A 27191-nucleotide genomic window follows, 5' to 3' on the forward strand; every position below is an offset into this window, starting at 1 on the left:
TAGATAGATAGATAGATAAAATGACTGCAACTGTATGAGGTATATGCTGCAGTGAGACCTGCAATGACAGTGAAGGCAAGGCTTCCATTATTAAACTTCTTGTTTGTGTGTGGGTTTGCGTGTCTGCCTGGTCACACACAAACACAACTTCCCTGCAAAGGATTATGAGAAGTGTCACATCAAGAGAAAAACATCATTATTGGTGTAAGGTTCTCATGTGACAGAAGGGATGTGGGTGTCAGTATCTCAGCCTGTGCTGGTGCCTTTATGTATGCATGTACTGTAGGCGTTCAGCCCTTCTTACCTGCCTTCTCTCTCTCTCTCTCTCTCTCACTGTATATTCTGTCATGCCTCCTTTTCTCTTTAACTATGCAGTAGATTTATGTGGTGTAGTACAGGTCACTCATGATGGCAGGGAGAGTGTGGTACTAGTGGGTGTTTAAGAGGAGTGGATGGAAATGATGGAGAAAGAGAAAAGGAGAGGTAGAGATAGGGAGTGGATGGATAGCATGAGAGGGAGAAAGAGAAAGATTTGTGCATAGCCATCTGTGCAGGTTATACAGAATTTGATGTGTGTGTATGTGTGTGTGTTTGCATTTAAGACATTTAATACCTTAGAATTCAGACATTAATAGCATAGGGAGTGTCTTAAAATCAGCATTAATTCTGTTCTATTGATTCAACTGGCTCAGGCACAGAAGGACTCTGATATACATGCTCTATGGGCCCAAAAACAATGAAGCATAAAGGTGTTTTTTCGTGTCCAGTGAACAACTAACGTAGGATTGAAAGGTTCAGATATTTCTATAAATTTACTAACCACACCCATAGTCACAGTCCACTCTACGGGCATTACTGCTGCCCAGGGTGTGGAGGGAGCACACAGTCACCTCTGGATGGCAGCACAAGCAATAAATATTACCTGTGTGCAGTTACTTTTTAAATAGCAATGGTGCATTTCCTAAATATTTACTTATTTAGAAATAATCAGGTGAATATCAAAATGATAAAAACAAGTCATAGAAACCTCTCATCATCTTACTGGCATATTCCAAAAATATTACTCATTATGTTTGAGTCTCCCCATGAAAACAATAGCATCAGATGTTTCTGTGAATAACCAAAAACAGAGTTTATGTTTACATTTAAGGTTTCTTTTAACCTTGATCATAATCGTTATCTTAACAAAGTAGCATCTTTATCCCCAAATTACATCAAGACCTTTTCCTAAACCTAACCAAACTCTAACCATAGCACTGTCAGATGATAAAACAGATTTTTTTGTATTGTATTTTGTATTTGATTTGTAAAAGTGTTTAAAATACTCATCTCTGGTATTTATGACAAGACCAGCAGGGGACACTAGTGAAGCTCCGTTTATCCTTTCTCTATGTATAGAAGTTAAATGTTAGTTGTTTTGTTTTTTAATGTACATGTGCCTGCTGGGTTCCATGGTGTCTGTAGGTGTAACTCTTAGAGGCCTGAGGTGTTGTTTTGCCTGTGTTGGTGGACTCTCCAACTTAAAGTGAGACATAGAATAAATATGTGGGCAGACAACAGTGTCTGGTCTGAATTCAAATGGCATTTGAATTGTGCTGGCCACCTGGACTGTTAACCTACTTAAGGTATAAGATATAGCAATAAACTATAAATTTACTCTCACTGAGGTGGATCACACCAGCTGCTTGGGTGTAGTTTGCTGTCTATATCTACAAGAACAGTAATAAGAGTAGCTTGTATTTATTTCATCCAGGGGCCAAGGCTTTTGACATTAATCTTCAAAAAAGTTTTTAGTTAAATATAAAGAACATATTGTCCAAAACGTTTGTAACTCTTGCTGTCCATGATTCATTATGAAAGTTACTGACAGTTAAGATCATAAGACTGATTAAATGGTCAAAGCACTCTATTTATTTTTGAAAAATATCACTTCAGTTAAGTGGTCCAGCCACATATTAAGCTTGCCAGTTTTAGCTTGGCATGTCTTTGGTAGGATTCTCTGCCATCCAAGGTTATATCATTTAAGTGGAAGTAACAAAATATGAAGTAGGACATTTCAATATGGTGGGTTGAGGTCTGTGGAGGCAAGGTAAAGAGAAAACACAATACTAGGAAAAGACAATCCAGAACAAGATTAAATGTATTAAACGTGTTGGGATTGATCCAGTTATTTTTCAGATAAGGAAAGACAGTAAGACTAAGCCAGCTGACCAGTGGCCAGATGGACACTGGCGAGTTAGTTTGGATTGACACTTGCTTTGGCTCAGCCAATCTCCTTGTGGTTTCTAAACAGAGATTGTTTTTTCAAATGACTTTCCAAAGATGTTGCAATTTGAGTCAGTGCTAGAGGAAATTCAGAATCTTAGACTTGCAACTGCATAGGCATCGGTAGCCTCGCCATCATCAGGAAATATTATAAACAACCCCCTCTTGTGTCTGAAATCGTGCCCTTTTGCTCCCATAGTTTGATGTATTTACTTTCCACATTAGGAGGCGCACTTGGCACAAACCACTTGTTATTGTCTGTTCCACCTGCCTGACAGTAAGAGCAAAGGGTAGGACGGATCACAAACAATGTGAAGTGTTTTGTTATTTACATATTTTTCACTTAATAGCCACTCCTGGGGCTCCCTTAGAGTTTTGCAAGAGATATTTACTACTCTAAGCAGTGTTCTTTAACATATTCATATTCAAGTTTTCATACAAACTTTCAATTAGCACCATTTTTGAAAGAATCCTATAGAGATTCCTATGGTGATATTACTGAAGTAGATTTTATTGAAAATCCAGAACAATGTGGAAAACTACTTGGGCAGCATTTACAATGAACTAGCTCTTTAAATGTACACTCTAAGAAATCATTTTAATATTCATAGAGAATTTAGAGTGGTTAAAGCCAATCCATGGTCTCTCATTACATCAATTTTTTAGGTCTCCTGCTCCCTGTAAATCCTTGATTTTTAATGCCATGTCCCAAGTCCCTTTTCTCTCATGACTTCATTAGAAAAAATATGTCTTATAGCTCATGGGCAAAGAAGTGATAAAGAAGAAGAACATGAGGGACAGTGTTGGATAAAGCAAGGAAAATAAGATCCAGGATTAAACAAAAGTGGGAAGGAGGGCAGGATAAAGAAAAAAAAAGAAAGATGGGAAGCAGTGCCATGGTGTGAGCGGATGGCAGATGAGAGAAGTGGGCTCGAGATGACGGAGGGTTTTTCCGCAAGTCTCCCACCAGTGGTGAGCAGATGTTGGACCTGCAGGCCTCTACCGGCATGGAGCCCCTGAAGCTGGCACTGTGGCAAACATGCCAAAACACACACACATATACTTCATGCACATACACATATATTCACAGCAGCATGCTGAACTGTTTGTATCCTGCTGTATTGTATAACGAGGTCATGGAGGTGGGTGAATGCACAGTGAAGCGATGAAAGCAGCATTAAATGCACTGAACAATTTAATTCATACGCAACTGGTTGTGAATTAAAGGTGATATGCAAAAAATGAATTTGTAATAAAACTACAAGGCTCCTAATGATATTCTGCATTAATTATAAAGTAAAAAGAGTTGTAGCAATAATGCAATCCACTCCTATAGCACACAATGATGATCTCATCCCTCTTGTTGATGATCTAATTTCTTTCTTTTTAGTTTCAGAACCAATCATTTATTAATAGTAAAAGGCCACATGAAGCTTAAGGAGAAAAAAGCAACAGAATTTCACACATATAGACACCTAACTTAATATAAGAACATGATGACAAAAGTTGACAGAGAGAACAATACACACACACACACACATGAATGACAGCAGGGGCACTGGGTCGATGAACATGTGGCAGTAGATGAGAGACCACAAGAGTGTGTGATAAATATTTGAAGCTTAGCGCAGCAGATCTGTAAGCCATCAATCAATCTGTTGATTCCATGGTGATGCTATGCATTTGTGCGGCTGTTTGTAGTGTTGTGGGTGTGTGTGGATGTTTGTATGGTTGAGATGCACAGACAGTTTACAGTGTACTGCTGTAAACTGTGAGAACTGATGGCAAATTTAGCCTGAAGTTTAAATATATTAAAGAAACTCTGTTTACTCACTTTTTGAAGGCTTCAATAGAAACACGTCTGGGAGGTTTTACTCTGAACGATCCTTATGTGGCCACTTTGAGAAATTACAGATGTTCAAAGGAAGGTCAACAATGCCATTAGGTCAAAAGGTCACCCAGATCAATTACTATGCTGTATTGGCTCTTTTTGTTACTTCTTCCCTTCAGGCTATTGTCCACATATGCTGGCTCATTACAAACACAAGCAGACGAGGCGATTCATATTGACAGAGGGAACAATGGCGACACTATGCACACCATTTACTGTTATTATTTATCACCATCTGAAAGTCCATTCAGGTTAATTTGTATAGCCTAATATCATGACATCATATGCAATACCTCAGTAGGCTTCACAGACTCAAGTTAGCAAGGCCACCCACTCTGCTTTCTAAGAAGATACTGATAACTTTAATGTCTGCACCAAACTTCACAGCGATATTGTCAAGATACTTCAGTCTGCACCAAAAGTGTCAACCTCTATCCAAGGATCTAACCTCTGAGCATCAGGGATAACTGTGCTAAAGTTCATGGCTGTCGTTCAAGCCAACAGTTGTTGAGACGTCTTACTAAAACCAAATATGTCGACATCATGATGGACCAAGCCAAGTCTGTACAAAATTTCATCACATTTCATTCGATATTTGTTGAGATATTGCAGTTGGGACCGACAGGGCGACCAGTTGACCAACAGACTGACGCTGATTGACACTTGCGTCTCTAGGGCTACGATGCTAGTGTGGCTAAAAATGGAAGAAACCTCAGGGGAGGCAATTAAAACAGAGACACCGCAACCGCCATTGCTCCCTGTCCCCCGGACGGCAATAGGAACCATAGGTAGTAAAAAGGTAATTAGGAAAAATTTACATAAAGATGTATCAGGGACGAGGAGAAATCAGAGAGGCAGCATTTATGCTCATTTATTAATCTGCCTGAGATAGACAAACACAGATATGATAATAATAATAACTAGTAAAGAAGAACCCAGATTTGTTGCATGTCCTGGCTGTGGGTTTATACGGTAGATAAATAAATAGAGATAAATTTCAGCATCTGTTGAACCCATAAACAGGGCACAGCTATGTCAAAAGGCCTGTTTCCTTCTTATTGTTATTCAGCCCAATCCAGTGAGAGAGGATTTAACAGGATAACTATTGGTATTCAGCCCAGAAGTCTGAATTCAGGGTATCGGTACTGAATCCAACAGTCTGCTGCCCCTGACCTGATGAGCTGAGACGGCTGTCTGTCCAGATGAGAGCTGGGATCCTTTGGGTTGGATTTATTCTGATGACAGTGCAATCCCCAGATTGTCATCCTATGCCAGGCCCTATGATTGGATCAGCAGGCATGGATGGAGGACTGGGTGTGGGTGTATGTGTTGTGTCTGCTCCTCTCTGCATGTGTGAGCTTATATGACCTGAAAGTAAAAACTTTGACCCTCATAGTTCCCCTGCTGTTTCTTCTTCCTTTTTGGTCTTTAGCTGTTAGCTTTCATTCTTGTATTTTCCAGAAACAAAGGCCTGAGTTGTTGTAGCCATAGAGGAGAATAGAATATTTGATTTTGGTTGGGAAACTTGAGTTTGTGGACAAGGTGTAAACCTTCTTTATAAACCACATGAACACATATTAAGAAACAAAAGAAAAGTTAAAGCTAATGTGGGAGTATTGAATAGATAATAAAAACAAATAATAACACCTCTGTGCAAAATCCAATGTTATATAAACAATACTTCACTATCACATATTTAGACTAAGCAAATTAATTTTAAAAGGGGATTAATGAATTCCTCATTCTTTCAGTGGCTTACCTGATGCTATATAATTGACTGGGTATTTTCATATTCACAATACACAAATTCAAATCCAATTAGTGTATCTCTAAGTTTTTGTGTACTTCATAACTGTAAGTCCCTGTAAGCCTTAAATAATAAAGATAAAATCTGGAATCTTGGGAACTGGCATAGGCACAGCACTAAAATGACAAACCAATCTGCATACCTTGTGGCCGGTTGCTGGAAGAAATGCACTTTTTGCCTTTAAATCAGAAATTTCACTGAATTTTCTTCTCTTTCTCTTCCTTGTTTACACAGTAAATCACTGTATTATCTACAGTAAGGTAAAGGTGTTTAAGAATAGCAGTACTATACTATATTACAGGGAATTTTTGGCAGGGGCATACATGCAGTATTTTTTGGTTGTTACAGTAAATATAAACCTTACTGTTGCTTTCCTTTTGATTTTTGGAAGAATTTACAGTGTGGATTTGGAGAACATCAAAACATTATGGTATGTGCTGGTACTATGTTGCATTCTTTCTTTCTTTCTTTCTTTCTTTCTTTCCATCTGGGGCAGCTGTGGCTCAGGAAGTACAGGTTGCCCACTAATCAGAAGGTCAATGGTTTGATCCCCAGCTCCTCCTCAGCATGTTGGCCAAGGGCACTGAAGCACACCTATTGTGTGTGTGTGTGTGTGTGTGTGTGTGTGTGTGTTAGAGCACAGATATATAGAACAAGTGCTGTATGAATGGGTAAATGTGAGCTGTAGTGCAAAGGGCTTTAAGATATTACTAGAAAAGTGCTATATGAATGCAGTCAATTTACCATTTCTTGTTCTGTTTTCATTTGTCTTTTGACATTTGTGTTTTCCGAGTACTGATTATAATGCTGTAAAAATATGGTACTTTCTTAATGACTACAGTATTTTACAGTTTATGGATACACAGCAGGCGGAAAGTTACTGTGAATTTCACTTTACAGTGCATTTTTCCACCCATACAGCTTTGTTTCATCTACTTCCAAAAAGACATTTCTAACTGGAGTTCTGAACATTTTCAAATGAAACCTCAGGGAAACCATTGTTAGTTTTTCAAGATCGTTTGTAGTTAAAAAGAAGCCATAGTCCCTGCTGCTAAGTAATCTGAAGAAGAATCAAATCTTGTCAATGTGATAAGGTTGACACTTGTTTTGAAACTCGGAGCACTTGTCCTTTCTAGACAAACTCTTTTTTTTCTTCTTGTTACATTGTTTTCCAATAATTCAGCCATCTTCGCTCTGTCCTTGAGAGCCTCTTCTCAGTCAACCAGCCAAGAGATCAACTCCCCCATACGGTCCCTCGACATTTGTACAACGCAACCCTCAATCAAAGGTTGAGATAGCTTTGCAGATCTGAGGGTTAAGATCATGCGAGTGTGTGTATGTGTGTATGTGTACGAGAATGAGGGGTAATTGAGGCGCCTCATCCCTGAGTTTTGATAAGGGGACTAATGGTGCATGTGGTTGCCGTGGAAACCTTTGTTTGAACATAACAGTACAAGGATCTCCATTCCTCCACACGATACACATGTATACTCCCTCCCTCTATCTCTTGCTCTCTCTCTCTCTCTCTCTCTCTCTCTCTCTGTGTCATATGAGAGTGTACTTCTTGCATCAGTGATTTGAAAAGAGGCAGCAGATACATAATGAAGAGTCCTTGGATACTACAGCAAACAGCCAGCTTTTTTAATCCTTTTCCTGCCTGTGAGGGGTGAATATCTACCAGAGTAGTAATCTTAGGGTGTTAGAGTTTGGCCAGATCTCAGGAAGATGTTGAACAAAACAAAAAACAAACAAACAAACAAACAAATAAACAAAAGGCTGCAGTCCATCAGAATACATACAATTATGGACGTGGAGATGTACACAGTATAAGCCACATTCAAACACACACACACCCCCATCTCCCCAGGTGACCGGCATTCATGCTGAGAGCGTGTTGGTAAATTGTTAATATTGTGAGGTGCATTGTGGCTTATACATTTGAATGGTTCTTAAATTACATTTTAAATTTAGATGAGCTCTTTCAGTTAGCTGACAAATGTGTTGTCCTGTTCGCTGAGGGAGGGCTTGGAGCATTTGGTTCCTACAGAGGCAGCACAGGACGGACCAAGTAGCCAATCAAAATGCACAACACTTCATTTTTGCACACCACACCCCTGCCAGGTTTCGATAACCAGATACCCCTTTTGAGCAGTAAGAGATATACAGTGTGTATGTGTTTATGTGTGTGTTTGTGTGTGTACACGTGCCTGTGTTGTGTTAAGTTTTTGGGCTGTGGAAATTAATTAACAGCCTTTCAATCAGGCACATCCATCATAGCAGGTAATCATGCTAGCAGAAATTTAATCAAATTGAATGTTTGATGATGCTTCTGCAATTTCTTCTGTAAACTTCAACATTTACACAGCCCCTTCACACACAAAATACCTATTGGTTATTGTCAATAGTCTACTGTACCAACCCAGCTCACCCACCGACTCTATGCAAATATGTGCAATCTATGCAAATAATGCAGGTACATGCAGGATGGAGATGTGAGGCCTGTAAATGTTTGCACCCAATATTCAACCCACATACTTCACCAGTGTTGTACTCAAACTACTGAGCCAAACATTTTGTTTTCAGGGAGTTGTGTGTAGGTGCTCAGTATCCTTGCATTCACTGATTTATGTGAGCTAAGTATAGCTCACATAAATCTCCTGAAACCTGACTGGAAGACTGGAGATTCAGAGCCATGCTGCTGCACGCATGCATACATATACATACTATACATACTATATATACATGTATATATATATACATGATGCTTCATCAGAAGCATCAGGGAGGTGTCTGGTCAGTCCCAGATTAATTCTGCAGCAGGACAATGAGTCAAGAAGACAAGAAGAACAAGGAGTACTGCAACAGATGGTCTGACCCCCCCAGAGCCCTGATCTCAACATCATGGAGTCAGTCTGAGATTACATGAAGAGACAGAAGACACTGAGACAGTCTGAATCCACAGAAGAACTGAGGCAACATCTCCAAGATGCTGGAAAAAGACGAGAGGTCTGAATATATAAAAGATATATATTCAGTCGCTCTTGACTGCTTTGTAATTGATGTACTTAATCTAGTGTCAATGTCCTTAAAGACAGAGGAAAAAAGGAAAAGTTGAAAATGTGGCCCGCTCAATCTTGCACCTGAACCCTCAGTCCATATAACACATCGTCACCTTAGTAAAAACATTATTTTCCGAGAAACTTAAGATCCAAAAGCACAACAACATCAGTGATGGCAGGTGAGGAGTCTTTACTGGATTGTTCAAAACAAAGCAAACAAATCAGGCAGACAACAGTGGAGGTGGCAGGCAGAATTATAGGCAAGCAGTCAGGCAAAACAGTCAGGAACAGGAATCAGTATGCAGGTAGCTAAACAAACAAAGGTCTAGAGGGCTTGGCAGAGAGCACAAAGACAATCTGGTGATGACTGGTGAGTGGAAACTGGGAGGTTTATATACAGAGGGGGGTGATTAAGTAAATGGGAACAGGTGTGTGCAGGGGTGGAGGGGCCACCAGGTGGGAAACTGGGCAGAGGGGCGTGGCTGGGTCTGAAATAGCATGTGAGTTAGAGGCAATGAAAACACAGATCTGGCAGAACACAACAATGACAACAAGGCTTATTCACAAGGTGCTGAAGAGTGAAAGAGGCTATGAACCAACTAAAACAGCATCAGTGAAAGACAGACAAAAGGAATAAGTCTCACTATCTCCATCTTGCAAGGTGTCTCTCTGAGCCGCGATGTACTGTAGCCATAGCAACTGGCACCCAGCATCTCCTGAAGGGAATGAGAAAAAGGATTCATGATTCATATCCAAACAACAACAGCCTGAGAATCCAAATATACTGAGGTAAACTGCCACCCCCAGACAGTCAAGCTGACAGCTGTGAGGAGGAGGGGCCAAGCAGAAAACAAATAAACAAAAACAATCACATTCGTCCTCCATTCACTTCATTCTAACCACATCAGTTGTGGTCATTCTTTTCTGTTTGCCTCTTGTGATCTCAGTCATGTTGACTCGTACTGACAAACTGCATGACAGTGAGGAGTAATAACTTTGTTGTGCCAGCAGGTTGGAATAAAGTGAGAGTGGCAGCTTTGCTTGTGAGTCAGGTCTTGTGGTCACAAGAGTCATATGATTTTCAAATCCACCAGTTGAGGAAATGTATAAATTAAGAGGGTATGATGGAGTTCTATATCAGCCAGAGGATGGCATACATACCATCCAGGAGAAGCAAAATTGTGAGCCACAATTTCATGTTTTTGTACAAAGCACATGCAACATGCAGTTGCAGCTGTTTTTCACTCCACTTTCAATCTTGCAACTTTCTAAACCATTATCCAGAAACAACAGCCACATTTACAGCCTCCAGAAAGAAAAAAACACCACCATTGCCAACAAAAACATAATTTGCAAGTCAGACCTACTTGTGAACCGCATTTAGCAGAGCTGAGAATACCGTTCTGAATCATAATAACCAAGATTGGGATCTCTTCATTACAAAAAGTTCCCCATTTTTGCACTCATATTGCAATCCGGTCGTCTTCGCCACATTTTGCCTGCTCAAGTAAGCGGCAGCAATCAAGGCCCTGCCTGCTGGGCCCACTATAAGGCAGCTGTGCCTCATTACCAATCAGAAAAAAAGGAGACAAGGCCCCTGGGAGACACCAGTTTGGACTGTGGTGCTATGTGCGAGATAAAGCACTGGAGGCTGCTCTTCCTGTCCTGTTTGTCTCGCGTTTTCCGCACGTCATTCACACCTTATTTCTTTCACTGTTCTATTGCTAGGTACCTTTATTTCCTTTCATTCTTTGTTTTCTTTGTTTCTGTCTTTCTTTGCATTACTTTTTTTTTATATCCTTGGCTACAGGTTTTTGCCAGTTCATTTACACCAGCGTAATTGTGTTTTTCTGTTCTGCATCTGCTACAGTCAGAAACTACTTTTGTCTGCTCTATTGCAGATATGCCCTACATCCCAGTTATTTTCAAAAATACATTAAAAACAAGTTGCAGAGTCGTGCTGCTGCTTTACCTAATGTAATACATCATGGCAAACATGACGGGGAACACAGCCTGGGGTGCACATGCAGGTTCCTGTTGGTTATTTCAAAACCTACTGAATTAAAAATCATAGGCTGATAATTCTCCAACACATTTTAAATCATCTCAATAAAAATAATTATTATTAACATTTAATTACATTTTGTAAAATGCCTCTGCCTTTTATAGTTTATCTTTGTTTCTTTCCTTTGCTTATTTATTTATATTTCTTACTAAGCTTTGCAACAAAGCTTTGAAAAGAGCTATTTAAGATAGACAGAGCAGTTTACGTGCTTTGGATGTTTATTTTGTGCGTCCACTTCTCAGTGTGGTGCAGTGAAGCTTATTTGACAATGGTTGTGTGTGTGTGTATATGTGTGTGTGTGTGTGTTTTACTGATGACTGGGGTGAGAAATTAGTGCATGTGAGCCACATAAGCAACAACAATAGCAACAAACAAATCAAGTATAAGTTATAGTGAAGTCAAAGGTGACTGTGGCTATCAAACAGTGAAGGCAGAGCAAGTTAAGTTTTAACGATTTTCAAAGTCTGACAGAGAAAGAAAGATAAAGAAAAGTGAGGTTAGAAAATAAACATAAAAGAGAGGTTATCTTAGTAACCATGTGTGGTGCTTGTTTGTGCTGTTTCTCTGCACTACAATAGACAAATTATGCTTTTGGGCACATTCTTCCCTGTTGTGGGTTTATGATAAAACCAGAGCTGCTTTTCTGTCCACTGGAAAATGTCATTACAGATTCTATGAATGACATCTAGACCAGAGCTAACAGCATGTCATCAGCTACAATACTTATTACAGTTTACTAACACATGCAATTACCCAGTATTAGGGTTTAAATGATACTTATTATCCGTAATTTAATTTCATCACAAGACTGGTTTTATTACAGATTGAGAGCAAGGTGGAAGAGTCAGACGCACTGGTTCCATTTAGCATCCAGAAGAAAGGATGAGCTGAGAGAGGACACAGTGCTCTGTTTTCTAAATCCCTGTACTATGATCTGAAGTTTGAGCCTGATAATCTAGTATATAGGCCAAGAGCCACTCTGTGCAGTGTTTACATTAGGTAGAGAGCATTTTGAAAATACACTATGGCCACAAAGTCACAATTTGCTTCTATTGTAAATTCACTCTATGCCTGAAAAGGGCTACAAATGTTAAGCTAAATTACAACAGTATTATGTTTTTAATGTTAAACACTTAAAACAATAGTATTTTTTAATTAATTACGTTTTAATTCATGATGTATTGATACCTTTCCCTACCCTGCTGTAGGTTACACAGTGTCTTCCATGCAGTCCTGTGTAATGACTGGCAGCAGCAGCAGCAGCAGTACTGCAGCACCTCTCATTCAACTCGTAACCAAGAACAACAAGTATAGTTGAGTCAGGGGAACCTACAAGGCACCGTTGTTAACACAAGTTTTTGGACCTTTTGGTTCCACCTCTATGCAGACTATCATAGAGGTCAGATATCATTTGAACAAGATCCTACTTTGGTAAGAAACTGCACAGTCTAGGTATAAAAAGCACTCCAATGCCTTGCTGCAGGGAAGTGTGAGAGTGTCTTGAGGTTTGACAGTACATGTTTTCATTTGCACTGGCTTTCCTCTTGTGTGACCACAATAAATTATTAATTGAAAGCTTTTCCTTATTTCGACCTTTGCTCTATGTGGAGTTAGAATTGTGTGTGATTTGCACATTTGGGACAATCTAATCAGTTCTTTTGCGAGTGAAACTCCAATTTGAAAGAAGTAAATGAATCCATTTCAGAAAGTAATTCGACATGGGTCTGGCCTACTGTACTCGCTCTCCACAAAGCGCACAGGCAGTAACCCAGAGTCTATCTGTCATATACACTGGTGACTAGCCCTCTCCCTCTCCCAGCCATCCCAGCAATAGTCCAAATGTCAGTGTTTTCTGGGCTCCTAATGTGTTCCTAAAATAGTATCTCCATTGCTGAGCCTCCATGAAAAGGCACGCTCCAGAAAAGGCATAGTGAGTCTGACTCACAGCAGAGGCAGCAGAAACACCATGCCACCCCAAAGCCAATTAAACATGCATGGGGGTGTATGTGACCTCAAAAAAGCCAGTGGATGGATGGCCAGTCTCTCCCCCATCTCTCCCACTCTGCAGCTCACCCTCTGTCACTCTTTTGCCAAGGCCTACTTGCCTACCCGCTCCCCCTCCCCTTTTTGCCAATTAGAGTGAATTATTCAGGGTGGCCTGTGTGTACCTGTTAAGTGTTTTTCTTCCAATGAGCACTCTCATGGAAAATTGAGGTGAGGAGACGATGAGCGAGAGTGCACATACAGTATATGCCGCAGCACACAAGCTGGCCAGCACAAGCAGATGAGCTGGCATAGATGTGGCTGGTCACACACACACACGCACACATACACACATAGGTCAGCTGAGGAACCCCTGTGCATTTTCATGTGTTTCCAGAGGTCAGGGCAAGGCTAGCCATTCATAAGCTGATATGATGTGGCTTAGAGAAAGACTAATTAGCTTTCTCTCACAGCGAGCTCCCAATCAACTAAAGAATGGTCACATTATGATAGATGGAATTCCTGAACAATACAATTAAAAATCTGTAATTTAATACAATAAATTCCAGTGACAGCCCAGGAATTGTAGAATGTGAGGTCACGCGTTCCATTCCATTCTATTCCCTTAGAACCTAGATTCCAGAATGGCTGAGGAAAAATGCCGCTTGTGCTTTATAGTGCTCAACAGCGCAGAAGAAGGAAATGGGATGGAAATCTTGAAATGTCATACAGCGTATGGATGGGCCGATTTTCCGCATTTAATCAAATTCAAGCTCCGCTTTAAATGCCATAGTTGCCTTAATTAACAGAGACCACAGTGTAATATCAGTTTCACAATGGGGGCTGCTTGTTACTGAGCCATTCATTCACATTCATTGTTAGACGCCGGATTCCACCGGCATGCCAGGTCACATCCATCACAGACTATTTAGGGACTCACTCGGAGAAAAGAGCACAGTGATCAGCTTTAAAACTAAGTCATTCAATCAACCTTTGCTTTCTAGGGTAAATAAAATGAAAACATCTGTACGACATGAGCAAACTCCATCCACAGATGAAGACTGTGAGACATGGTTAAAAGCCCAGGGATAAAAGCCAGTAACTGAACTTAAGTGATTTGTCAAAATGTGTACTGTATTTGCCGTGTCCATATTATCTCTCAATAACTGACTGAATATTTTACACAGTCTGTGAGTGTGTCTTCTAATTGTGCTCTATGACATCCTGGCTTGCTTGATTTGAATTTTCATATTATTATCATTATTATAAATATTATCATTATTCTAGTACTGCAAGAACATTTCTGAACATGTGCTTTTTCAACAACTCAGAAGTATTTTAAGCTACGAGTGGCTTTCCAGGAAGGATTCGTTATTGTGTGCAATCACTCTGTTTAGCTTTTTGTAGTCATCCTATTATAGGTGCCACATTTAGATTCTCTCAGCCTGCAACATGTCATTAATTAATCATATACAATAAAAAGACAGATTCCCTTTAATTTACGCTCCTGTTCGTCTTTTGCCTTTGGTCTGTGAGCTGAGTCTGAGAGACATGTCACCTTGTAAGACATACTGAATGCCTTCCCTTGAAGGAGGGAAACAGAGAGAGCGGGGAAGATAACACAGCCAGGCAGCACTAACCGATCAGAGCACTCCAGCAGAGATATGACCCACATAGACCGATGCTCGTTTAATCAGCCTGCTACTGGCAGCGTGGTGGAGGAAAAGAGAGAAGGGAGGGAAGAAGGGGCAGGGAGAGTGCGAGTGTTAGGTGGCTCTAGTTAGTTTTAAAGAAAGTTAAAATACATCTATTTAGAAAAAAAAAAACTGCAATGTCTTTCCACGCTTCTTTTTACTCATTTCTTCACACCAGCAGTCCCCCCACCCCCACCCCCTTTTTACTGGTCTCCTCTCCTTTTCTCATTATATTCTAACTCCCCTTACTCTGTTATTTTCTTTTCTATCCTCTCCATAAACCGAATCTATGATCAAAGCACATAAGAAATGGTGAAAGTCCTCAATAATATCAGAGATACTGTGCAGAGATTATACCCAACTGAGTCACGATACACGTTTGTGGAGGCATTGCTACAAATAAAAGGGCATATTGCAATTTCATGAAGCTTTTGATATTTATCCACAGCCAAAGACTTTTTTTTTTCTTCTTTTCACTCATGTAATGGAAATTCATTGCAGGTCAACCGCTGATACTAACTGTCCAGGATGTGTTATGACCAAAAATTATGACCAGAAACTGTCACTTTTATAAAAATATCAGTATGAGTGTGAAAATCTGCTGCACCGCTTGAACAAATACCAACCAAGCTGACATCCCTGTGAGAGAGAACTTAGATGGATGAGAGGCAGGTTGCAAGATTATGAGAGTTAGTTGTTTTTGTGTTATTTGCAGAAAGGCTTGTCATGTGTCAGCCTTGTCACAGTTTCGCAGAAAGTATTTAGGAATATTGAACCCTGAACACCTAGACTGAAATTAGTAGTCTGGACACAAAGAGCTCAATGCAAGTAGTTCAAGTAGTGGACATGAGTGAATGAAAATAAGATTAGTTCCCTGCATGTAACTATGGTTTTCTGTCTTTCCATGTAGTTATATGTATGATGACTGCCTTACTGGGTCAAGGGGTTTCAGGTGACAGATAATTACTTTAAGACAAACCACCTGTGAGTTAGTAGTGCACCTGTGAAACTCTCATAGTCTCAGAGCGGCCTCAAGAAATAATCTCTTCACTCAGAGAACAGTGGTTATGTGTGTAACCCAAAGTTCTCCAACAGATCAACGGACACCTGCAGCGTCTTGTCAGGGTGCCAGGATACACGACTGTGCTATTTTCCGGCGTAGAGACACATGTAGTCAAAAAAAAAAAGCAGTTGTTATCACCTTTATCCTGACTACAGGCACCAACTGAAGTGTGTCAAATATGTGACACTGTCAATGCATGCAATGATAATATATGTCTCAACTCAGATACATATTACCCATGTAAATTGGGTATCTGTTCCAGGTTTGAAAGCTGCATGCAGGACTGCAGAATATTACTAAAAATGTTTTTTACAAACATTCCCTATATGTACACCCTTAGGCCCTAAATTACTGTCACACAAAAGTACTGCTAGTTTGTTCAAATGTGTCAGATGCACCAAGGTCTTGCCGGTCTCAGAAGTTCTGCCCTCCAGAGGCAAAACTGGCTAGAAAAGTCAACTAGACACTCCTGATTTGGGATTTGCCACAGTCCACCCAGGGAATTATTAAGGATGGCCATTGCTGGGCAACACTAAGCACGTGTTCCCCAAAGGAGGTGCCAGGCCAGCCACTACAGTGCATTAAGCAGGTAGAGCTGTGTAAATGTAGAAGGAACAGACTAAGTGGAAAAGGCACATAAGCAATAATGGACCTACACCACAATGCCCATGTTGCCATGATGCCAGGGACAGAATTTGCAACTGATGGTGGAGGCTTAGACTGCTGTTGTGTAACATCCACAGTTCAGTGGGATGGCCAGAACTTTTACAGTGATAGGCCCAAAAAAGTTTTTTGATGGGCTTGTCTGATATGTACAGCATACAGAGCATGGAGAGGACTGGATACTGGATTTGGTTGCAGGACCACACCCTGCACCATTAGGCAGCAGCTGGCACTAACCTTGGTAGACAGACAGAACAGCTGCCTCAGTTTTAGAAGAAGCCAACAACAGCACGAGAGCAGCCTCATGTCACTAGTATTTTTCCCTTCCTGCATCTTTTTAAGATGTTGTAATTACTTTAAAAAAAAATAAAAACTTTTTCTTGCAATTTGGAACTACCACAGCACAATAAAATTAAATAAATGGCTTGATATTATTCTGCTACGTTTGCCATCCTATAGACCAAGATAGGATACTCAAAAGTTTTTACAGAGATCAGCAGAAAGTCAGAATTTCATCTGAGAATGAAACAGAAATACAGAAATACATGTAGCAAAATGTCTGTTGGCATATATACAATATGTAATCTTCCTAAATACCCAGGAATGGATATTTGAAGTGAAAACACTGCTGGGTTTAACTCTGTGTTTGCATTTAATTTTGATGTAATGACTGATAACACTCAAGAGGCGGAAAACCTCAAAGCTATGTCAGTAATTTATTTGTTGGCAAACAACTTTCACTGTTACAACAAATATTAGTTATGAGATCATTCAACTTGGAACCCATACAAAAAGAATAAATAATTAGCAATAATATTGTAATAATAATCATGATCATAATAATTTAAAAAAAGAAACCAAAAAAACAAAACCAAAAAAACAAACCAAGTGCCACTTTATTTACTCCTGCCTAAAGCCAGCTCTCTTTCCTCCAAGCTTGTTTTGCTGTCTTTAAACCAATAAACAGATAAATAAATAATTTCTCTCTTGGGACATGGAGGGGGCTTGTGGGATACATGTGCAAGCTACACTTCATACACTTATGAAATTTTTCTCCTAAATAAGTAAACATTGGCTTTCCACATTGGACAGTGCTGCTGTGTGCAGAGTTTCCACATCTTCAGTACACAAATATGGTGTAATCATGGCATTTCACAGGTGAGACCCACTGTATTTTTCAAATAGTGGAAATAGTGGAAAGTCTCTTTTTCAGTTTAGAGAATGACATTTATTATTCTCAGCATTGTTTTTCTGTACAGTAAGATCTCAAGCAGCACAGCAATGTAATGTCAATTGGTAGAGTATTTGGCAATAGAGAGGATATGCTTCATAAACCATCCTTGTGTTACTCTGTATCTGATATCTTTGTAATTTTTTTTTCCACCCAGGCTCATCCTTGTGCCTCAAGGAAGGAAATGCTTTATTCAGGAACAAATGAGATGAGACCCACTTCCAGTAAAGACTAAAACGTGGCATTTCCATAATAACCGTTTTCTTCATAACTTGGCCACGTCATTTTCCCTTCAGTTTTAAATCTACACAGTGGTAAAGTATATAGTAACAGTTGATTTGCAAAGATGTAAGTGACAGTGGTGTTGCTATAAAAGGACCAGAATGAAGTGTGCGTAGGGTATATGCGTATTAATTAAGGAGTGCGTAACTGTCTCTGTATTTACGAAAGAGTGACATGAAAGATTGTTCCTTGCTCATTCTGTAGTCTACACGTGACTAGAACATATCATGACATTTCAGAACAGCTCCACAGACAAAAGGTTTGCAACGTAAAATTAAAAAATAAAAGACTTGGTCATATGCAACATTTGTATCTGTATCTGTATTCTGTACAATACATAGAAACAGTTTGTGATTTCTTCATAGTCCTTTGATAACTGAAAACTTTTACAGAATAAAGGAGAAGAAACGGAACCCATTCTTTTTTTTTCTTTTTTTTTTTGAAATTCAGTCTGTTGTAATATGATCTTCCTTCTTTGTTTTCAGTGAAATACACAGTAGCCGCAGTCACTACAACTTGCAGGAATGTTACACCAGCCCAGACACGACTCCAGTTTAGCAGATACGAACAGGAAGAGAATTCAGAACATCGGCGTGATATGGTTACAGTTTCGGTTGTCCAGTAAAATAGTTTTTGGGATGATCGTAGTGAGGGCATATATCATACATCCTCCACTTGATTGGCAGGTAGTGGGGCGGAGCCTCTTTGGGGCCAGTTTATGTTATGAACACCAGAGTTTAATATCCTGCTCTACCCTTTGGAGAGGTGGAAACATCATCCCGGTACGTGTCTTTGAGAGTGAGACAGAAAGACAGACAGACAAACAGACAGGCAGCTCCTTTAACCAGGGCTGGGGGCCACGCCCCTGTAGTGGTGGTAGTAGAGACTATATGATATGATCTGCTAGAGGTCCATATTGGGGAACTTGTAGGGCTACGGTCAATCCAATTCCAAATTAAAGTAACAGGTAGGGTAAAATTACAGAATCCCTCCCCCTTCCTTTCCTTTCCAGGTTAAAAGTTCCATTTCTGTTTGATGTTCACAAATAGTCTCTCAGAACCGCCCTCTCAGTCTGCACCATATATGACAATACATTCAGTCCCTGCTTTCCATCTGACCTGCGATATCGCGACCATATTGTCATGAGCCATAGTTAATGTCACACACAGCACATCAATCCAGGGGCGGGCCAGCTCAGTCTGTCAGTCAACAACACAGAATGTTTTCATTGGAAGGTTGGAAATGTGAGCGTGGGCTGGGGAGGGACAGAAGTCTCTTGATTGGCTCTATAGACTGGTAACCAGGTGGGAAGGGTCTACAGGCGGATCCTCGGGCGATCGAATCGGACTCCTTCCTTGCTCCCAGACACCATGTATCCATCGCTGCCACCACGGCCCATGTGGTAGTAACTCTGTAGCTCGTGAAGGTGATTCCTGGAGCCCAGGTTTGGCATGCTCTTATAATAGACATCATCCAGCTCAGGAGCAGTGGCACTCTTACAGGGCTGCAGCTCCCCCGAACTGTCTTCCTCTCCGTCTGTTAAACCGTTCATCTGCCCGTCCGGGAGGTCCGTCAGCACTGGCATGCTGGTGTAGAGCGAGTCTCTGTGGTTGGGCGAGTGCGTGTGCTCATCGGTGTGCTCGTTGGTCAGGAGGGGGAAGAAGCTTTCGCTGGTCTCCTGAGGGATGCGCCGCGGCCGGGAGAAGCTGTGAGGAGGGGGCGGTGGCGGGGGATGGCTGTCTGGTGGAGGGGGCCGTGGCGGCAGGAGTGGGGCGTTGGATTCCTCTCTGATAATCTCCAAACCCAGGTTCTCCTCGTGGGGGAAGGCTGCAGGGTTGTCCAGCACCATGGGACCGTTGTCTTCTTTACTGCTGCCCACACACCCACCAACTCCACTGCTGCTGCTGCTGCTGCTGCCTCCTGCCATGCTCCCTGAAAGAACCAAGTTATTGTTGATAGTTAATTTTGAACCAGGAGCAGTGCTGCTGCTAGCTGCTGCTAGTACAATGACATGCGGTGATGATTTTAGTGCCCTACAGTGGTTACTTCAGTGTTAACTCCTCAAAAATGACGTTTTACTGCTGCTAAAATCAATATTTTTTTAATGTTTATGGCTGATCAAATTACAATGTGTAATCTCACAGGGGTTTCCCATATTATCACCTAACTCATTTACCTGCATTTCCCCTTACCTCTACAAAGGGTTTCAACCTCTTTGACCGTTTTCATTTTCTGGTTCACAACTTTACTGATTTTTGTGCCGTTTTCTGCACCAGCAGGCAGCAGTTTTCAGTGAAATGGCTCTAAAAACTTTAAACTGTACACCACCTACCCAACACCACATGGCACTGAACATAGAGTAGTAGGAACATTTAGGGGCCACATAATTCTCCCAGGAGCTGCTGGAGATAGAAAAGACAGCTAAAAGCAGAGTGAGTATTTCACTTTCATTCATCAGTTGGCCAGAAACATGATTCCAAGTGAATGCTGCTCAGAATCTGCTGGATGTGTATTTAGGCGACTGTATGCTAAGAATTTTACCATATCAACTTGCTGATAATATGCCAGTATTGCGTTCACAATTATTCATAGTATAAATGTTGTGAGAAAACTGACTGCTGCCCCCAGATCTTGAGGTAAAAATGTGTTTTCACACCCAACCTGTGGGAGACAGAATCAGCTCTCTGAGGGCAGTGCATGATTAGTAACGAAGCCATGGCCAAGAATTCATAGTTACGTGCTTTCGAAGCAGTGTCCCCGTTCAGGTTGCTAAACTTTAAGGCTTTATATGTGACTCTCAAAACCTGGCATTACTCAAATCAAACCAGTCACCTCCATTGGCCATGCTGCTGTTGACCAGCTTGTTCATCAAGTTGTGATTGCGCTCAGTCGTGGCTCTCTCATGGTTGTTGAGGTAGGACGGGATATAATTGGAGGTCAGCTCCTTGAGGATCTTCTTCTCCAGGGTTGTCTCCTTGTGGTTGCTGTGGGTGCCGTAGCCACCACTACGGTCTAGGATCTGGACGCAGTCACTCAAGTACTCGCTGCTGGCCATGCTGTAGTTATTGGCATGGTTACCATTAAGTGGGAGTGTATCCATAACACTGGAGTCTCTTGCGTTGTTCAGGATGCCCTCTGAGGAGCAAATAATTTAAAAAAAGGAATAATTATTAGGATCCTTAAGTAAACTAAGTGGATTTCTCAGAAGAAAGATTTTAATTATTGTTTGATATCATAGCGTGTGCTGTGAATTGAGGATTAAAAAGTAGCAATGATAATTTTCTTGGAAGGAAAAATGCTTCAAGCGTCCATAATTCATTTAAGAGAAACCTCAGAAGTACTTTCTTTTCTCAATTACTGCCAGCACTACAGCAATACAAAAAGAAGAGTTAGAGTTTCACTGCAAAATAAGATAAATATTTTGAAGTGACACTTAAAGTAATTGCATTGCAAGTAATTTTAAGGGCAAATATCACTCAAATTTCAGTTTGCACATTTGATCCACAATGTTTCCATTCAGTGAGATTGAATGCTAATGCCCGTTGTTTTTAGTACTATAGGTATATTCCTCAAGAAGAAAACATTTAAATAGAATTCTGGGAGGAAATCTAAAACTGTGTAACAAACCAAGTAAGATAAGTGTATTACGTGGACTGACTCAAGATTGGTGGGGGGGGGGGGCATGCCAAAGCACCAAGCTACTGTTCGGCTGTAGATTGGACTGAAAATGTTAGGCAGAGTGCTTTAGAAGCAAGAAAAGAGAGAAGAAAGTCGATGTCATTGAAGTAGTTGAGTATTAATTTAGCCCGTACTTGTGTCTCGGTAAGGTGCTAATGGACAGCATGAGGGGGAAGAGAGAAAAGAGACACAGATGTGAGTTCATACATTGAGAGAAGCATATTTCAGCAGTCACAAAAATCAACAGTTGCACAGTAATTGGAGGCGTGATGAAAACTGTTTAACAAAGAAACCCAGTCTGATTCTTAAAATCAAAGTTCTGCTTCTCAGAGCCTTATAGTTAACTGGCTGCTATCGTGTTGGCTTATTATTTATTCAACACAGAGAAAACAGAAAAACACACCTCACAAATTACATTTAAAACACTGTGTATATACAGTAAACATGCAGCACCACAAGCAATACACAAGTCCCAACTGACACGTACAAACTGGCATTCAAAATGAAGCACCATGGAACATTCACACAAAATAGTACAGATATTTCATGGCTCCCAAGTAGCTTATAAAAGACACGGTGAATTTGCAACCAGTAACATACAGCGTGCATCTATAGCATACAATAAATCAGCGTGTGAACAAGTTATACTGTTTTGGTAAATCATCAAACGAATTTCTTCTCTACATTTATGTGCTGCGAGAACTGCCCAGTGGGTGTCCTTTGTGAAAGATTATTGCAGTGTGATTGATCGCCTCACTTGGGAGCCATAATAATAATAAGGCTGGATCAAATATGCAGCCAAAAGTGTATTACAGTGGCAAACATTTTCAAATGAAATAATCATGCAAAATAAATGTAATATGGTGAAACATAACTCAAAGCTAATTTTCCAAATGTTGTATGTTTATAATAGGAATGTCAGGCACACCTTGGGTGTTGTACATGCCCACGGCTGGGTTGTTATAGACTGCCGAGTCCCCCAGGAGAGTGTTATAAGGATTGTTAGTACCATGGGGACGAAGGAGAGCATTAGTTATAAGATGATTAGCCATGGCTCCTGGTACAGGCAGATAGAGAAAGAGAGAAAGAGGAGCAACAGCCAAGTCGAGAGAGGAGGAGAGAGGAGAAGCAACAGCCAAGTCAAGAGAGAAAAAGAGAGAAGCGCTCGAGAAAAAAAAAGGAGATAGAGGTTGAGGGAGAGAGCATGTAGACGTTGCAGAGTGGAAGTAAACGAGAGGGAAAAAGAGGAGGGGAGAGTGAGATGGAAAGTGAGTGTGTGGAAGAAAGAAGGAGAGAAGAGGACAAGTAAATCAAACAAGCAAACATAGTTTGAGGTGAAAGCCAAGAAAAAGCTTGACAAAGTCATTCTTGCAGCCACTGAGTACAGGCCAAGGGAGGGATGAGAGAGAGAGAGAGACAGAGAAAGAGAGAGAGAGAGACAGAGAAAGAGAGAGAGAGAGAGAGAGAGAGAGAGAGAGAGAGAGAGAGAGAGAGAGAGAGAAAGAGAGAGAAGCATAGCTTGGAGAAGATAGTGCTGCAGTTCAATACGCTTGAGCAGAGAAGCATGGCTACAGGATAGTTAATGGACAAAGGGGCCACAAAAAAGTGTTCTCAGTGCATTTTCTTCCCTAGGTGAGAGACAGATCATGTACACATTAAGACACTGCGGGAAAAAAATCAAAAGACGAATGACCATGACAGCTCTTGGACATTCATCCTCATCTTTTCATCCTCACGCTATCTCCACCACCACCTCTCCTAAGTGCATGTCATATAGCTCCAAAACATAGGTAAATGGAAATACCATTCAGCTAAATATGTCAGAGTGGCCAAATGGGTAACAACAAGACATAGTCATGTCTTAAAACTAACAAATTCATTCATTCACTACATTTTACTGTCCCCTAATTTCAACAAGTCAATCCTCTATCAGAATATCCAGTTTATTCCACTCCATCCTTATTCACTAAGCCACAGTGTGCAGTCATTTGAAATCTACTGGCTAAGTAGCTCTCTGCACCATACTTTAAAGTGTGAGGGAAGGAGGAGGTAGGGGTGTCTTAAGCCCTGCCTCACTAAGTGTGTGATAATTCAGGCGCTGACACACACCGTGTCTGCTTTAGCATCAATCTGTCATGCTAACAGCTTATTAGTGGCCTGAAGGAAGCGAGGGCCACACCTCGACTTACAGACTAACAAATGGCAGTGTGTGTGTGTGTGTGTGTGTGTGTCAAAATGTCTAGCCATTTGGGTGTCTATGTCCTCATTACCCTAGCCCTTAGACAGCCATGCTCATGGATTCCGTTCTTGCAGTCCATTACTGCAGCTTACTCTGGAGGGACAGCAATAGACAGCTCCGAATACAGCGAGCTAAGCCTAATACTCATTTAAAATCTTGGTAACTACAGTAGCCTTTATATAATAAGGCACGCTCTGCTGAACACACAGATTCTCAGGTGGAAAAACTTTGCTCTGCTACTGTACAACTGGACATTTCTAGTAATGTGCTGAAAGCAGACTTCACCTGAAGTGAAGACACGCTACTACACTCAGCTAATAAGAGAGCATTAATTTAATGTAACTAACCTAAAGGGGCCACTGGTGTTCAGCTCAAGATTTGAACACATATTTTTAACTTAAAGGATTTCTCACCCACAGGGCTTCAAAAGAGAGCTATACTTGGAAAAAGTATAGAAGCCCTCTATAGCACAGTCAACTCTGCACTCTGTAGATTTAAAATGGGACCACAAACTGGTTGATATTTCACTTTCACAACAGTCGACTCCAAACTCGCTTTCCTGTAAAGTCATCCTTTGAAGCAGCGAAAAAGTAGTAAGTGATATTTACACTCTATTCTGCTAATCTCCCTCTCTACAAGAACACAGTGCCATTATCAGAAGTTTGGACTCCCACCACTTTACTAAATGACAGCGTATGCTGTCTGAACCTCCCGCTATTAATAAAGTAGATATGGTGACAGTGATGAGGATGCAAATGGTAGGTATCCCGTGGTTACCTCTGTTGAGTGTCGCGGAGCTGTTGATGTCTCCAGTGATGAAGGAGGACTCCTGTTTCCTCACAGTGTCGTTCCACATCCTCCTGATACGACTCTGTACACAGAGGAAAAGAAGCGAGAGAGAGATAGAAAGAGAGGGGGAGAGAGGTGGAGAAGGTATGGGCACAGACAAAGAGGAGCAGCAATGATGAAGGGAGGAAGGAATAAAGGAAAGGAACAGGGATAAGTCAAGGGAGGAAGGGACATGGTGACAAAAGAGGGAAAGAAATAAGGTAAGAAACGTAATATAAGAGGGTAGGGTGTGCAAATGAAGGGTAAATCAGTGCAGGAGAGGCAGTAAAGGAAAAAGTAAAGCCACGACCAGCAAGAGAGAAACAGGTGGGGAAAAATAATCACCCATCAGTGGCATTTAGGCTCCATCTACCTGTGTGTCAGCATCAATATGTGAAGGTGTAAGTCAGGGGTTTGGGCTATCTCACTTTCAACACAAAATCTGCATTTTGCGTCTGCAAATACAAAGTCCACATTAAACTGTTTTGAAAACTAGTTGAAAGTGAACAGCGATAACCCAAAAACCCTCATGGCGTGCTCCGGCCTCACCTGAGAGTCTGCTGTGCTGTAGCGTCCGGGTGTGCAGGCAGGTAAGCTCACCTGTGAGCCTGTGGAGTAACGGCCCGGAGTCCGCGAGGTGGTGGTCTTACTGGAGGAGGAGATGGAGGTCTCCACACTTTTGCCGCTGCAGCAGTGAGTGCGCAGACATTTGCCGTACTCTTTCCGCACCTGGACAGAGAAGATGAAAAGCACACATGGGGGAGATGGCGTTGACTGATGTTCCACTTTAACCTTGCACATATTGAAGAATAGTTTTAGGATGACATACCAAGAGGAAAACAGACTGGAATGGCTTAACTTGATATTGCATTCCTGTTAACTTCTTTTCTTGCTCAAACTCTTTGTGCAAACACTAACTCTATAAAAGTGTAGACATTAAAGGATTAACTTCATAAACGTCAACATCCGCCCCGAATGTTATTACTGCCACATATCCGTCTGAAATGGACATATTCCTTGGGGAGACATATGATGCACTTGTACACACAGAACATCTGCATTTAGATCCCAATCAAGTTAGAACAAATAGGACTGTAATTGCTTTTTAACAAGCTTGTTGGACTGGCAGACGTGTTTTGCCACATGCTCTGTTTGAACAGCTGTGTGGTGAGTTGCTCCATGCATCTTGGGAGAAACCATGTTGGGCCACAGCCAAAAACAACCTCAGCACTGTTCTGAGGACATCTCTCTGGATACCTGATCCCATGGCCTAACACATACCTAAGTACAGTGCACACTGACATCTACACACACACACACACACACAGACACTGCATTTGTTTACTGGTCGTACACTTAAAACTAAGAACTCTCTGTGGGACCGCAGCCAGACGAGAGTATTAAGCATTTGATGAATTTTCTTTCCATATCCTACTCCTCTTCTGCACTCCCAGGCACTGACAGCGTGTGGGAGACTCTGTAAAAATATCCTAGGATGTGTAGGCTCTTCCTGGAAGCCACATATAACTCAAATTTAAAAAAGAAAGTGGTACATATGTACTCACAAATGTCTCCAATCCTTTAGGCCAAACAAACCCAAAACATAAAAGGGGAGTTTGAAAGGGGAGCTGTGTGTCAGTGTGACTGAAGTCGATGTATTAAATCACAGAAATCATCAGAGGGGTGTATCTGTAACCACTGCTGCTTAGACATCAAAACAGACATATATTTCCTCTGCATGTATCCAACATTTAAAACAATTGGAGCTAAATTTCATCAAAGTTTTTTAAAAAAGCTATTTCAGGCTTCATGACCCTGCCTGATGATGACAAACTTTCTTTCCTGTTGAGGGGAAGACAGAAGCATTGTAAGACTAGCAGCTCAGTTTGTTACCTGCTGTCAGACTGTGAAAGGTGAGAGAGAGTGAGGCAGTGAGAGAGTGTAAATATGAGAACCAAGCAGCCAGTAGGGTTACTGAATGACCAATCAAACCTGTGACAGCTCTGCAGATATTTTTGGTGTCCCTGCTGATCAATTCTAGCATGTGTGTGTGTGTGTGTGTGTGTGTGCTGTGCGTTTGTATTTGTCTGCCTGTCACAGATGCTGTCTGCCTATTTCTGTCCAGCTTTGTCTCACCTTCTTCTGCAGTATGCAGTGGAAGATGAAGATGAACATGCCCTGCAGAGAGTTGAAGATGGTGAAAAGGTAGGCCATGATCACTGTGCTCTCGTTGATGTACATCAGGCCAAAAGCCCAGGTCAGGCCCAGCAGGCACAGCAGAGCTATGGCCCCGATCACCCAAGACCTACAGAGCAGAAGAGAGGGAGAACGTCAATTTAAAGTTTCATTCAATATTCAGAATTCTCGACAACATCGCTGTTTGCTGTGTCACACAAGTTTATTTTGCAGGTGGCATTGTAAGTAGGGTAAGCATGAGAGGCTT

At 41.1% G+C, this 27191-nt stretch overlaps 1 protein-coding gene across 1 annotated transcript in view; it reads right to left on the minus strand.

Annotated features, from left to right (window-relative positions):
• Window positions 1-17187: 17187 nt before the first annotated feature.
• Window positions 17188-27191, minus strand: part of adgrl3.1 (adhesion G protein-coupled receptor L3.1) — an 87075-nt gene continuing 77071 nt past the window's right edge. Inside the window, 8 exon segments of the mRNA XM_018695561.2 lie at window positions 17188-19343; window positions 19346-19935; window positions 20836-21138; window positions 21816-21833; window positions 22610-22738; window positions 24698-24791; window positions 25349-25477; window positions 26885-27053. Coding sequence (XP_018551077.2) covers window positions 19290-19343; window positions 19346-19935; window positions 20836-21138; window positions 21816-21833; window positions 22610-22738; window positions 24698-24791; window positions 25349-25477; window positions 26885-27053 — 1486 coding nt within the window. The 3' untranslated portion in view covers window positions 17188-19289.

Source organism: Lates calcarifer, linkage group LG5, assembly GCF_001640805.2.
Source record: "Lates calcarifer isolate ASB-BC8 linkage group LG5, TLL_Latcal_v3, whole genome shotgun sequence".
NCBI classification, from domain to species: domain Eukaryota; kingdom Metazoa; phylum Chordata; class Actinopteri; family Centropomidae; genus Lates; species Lates calcarifer.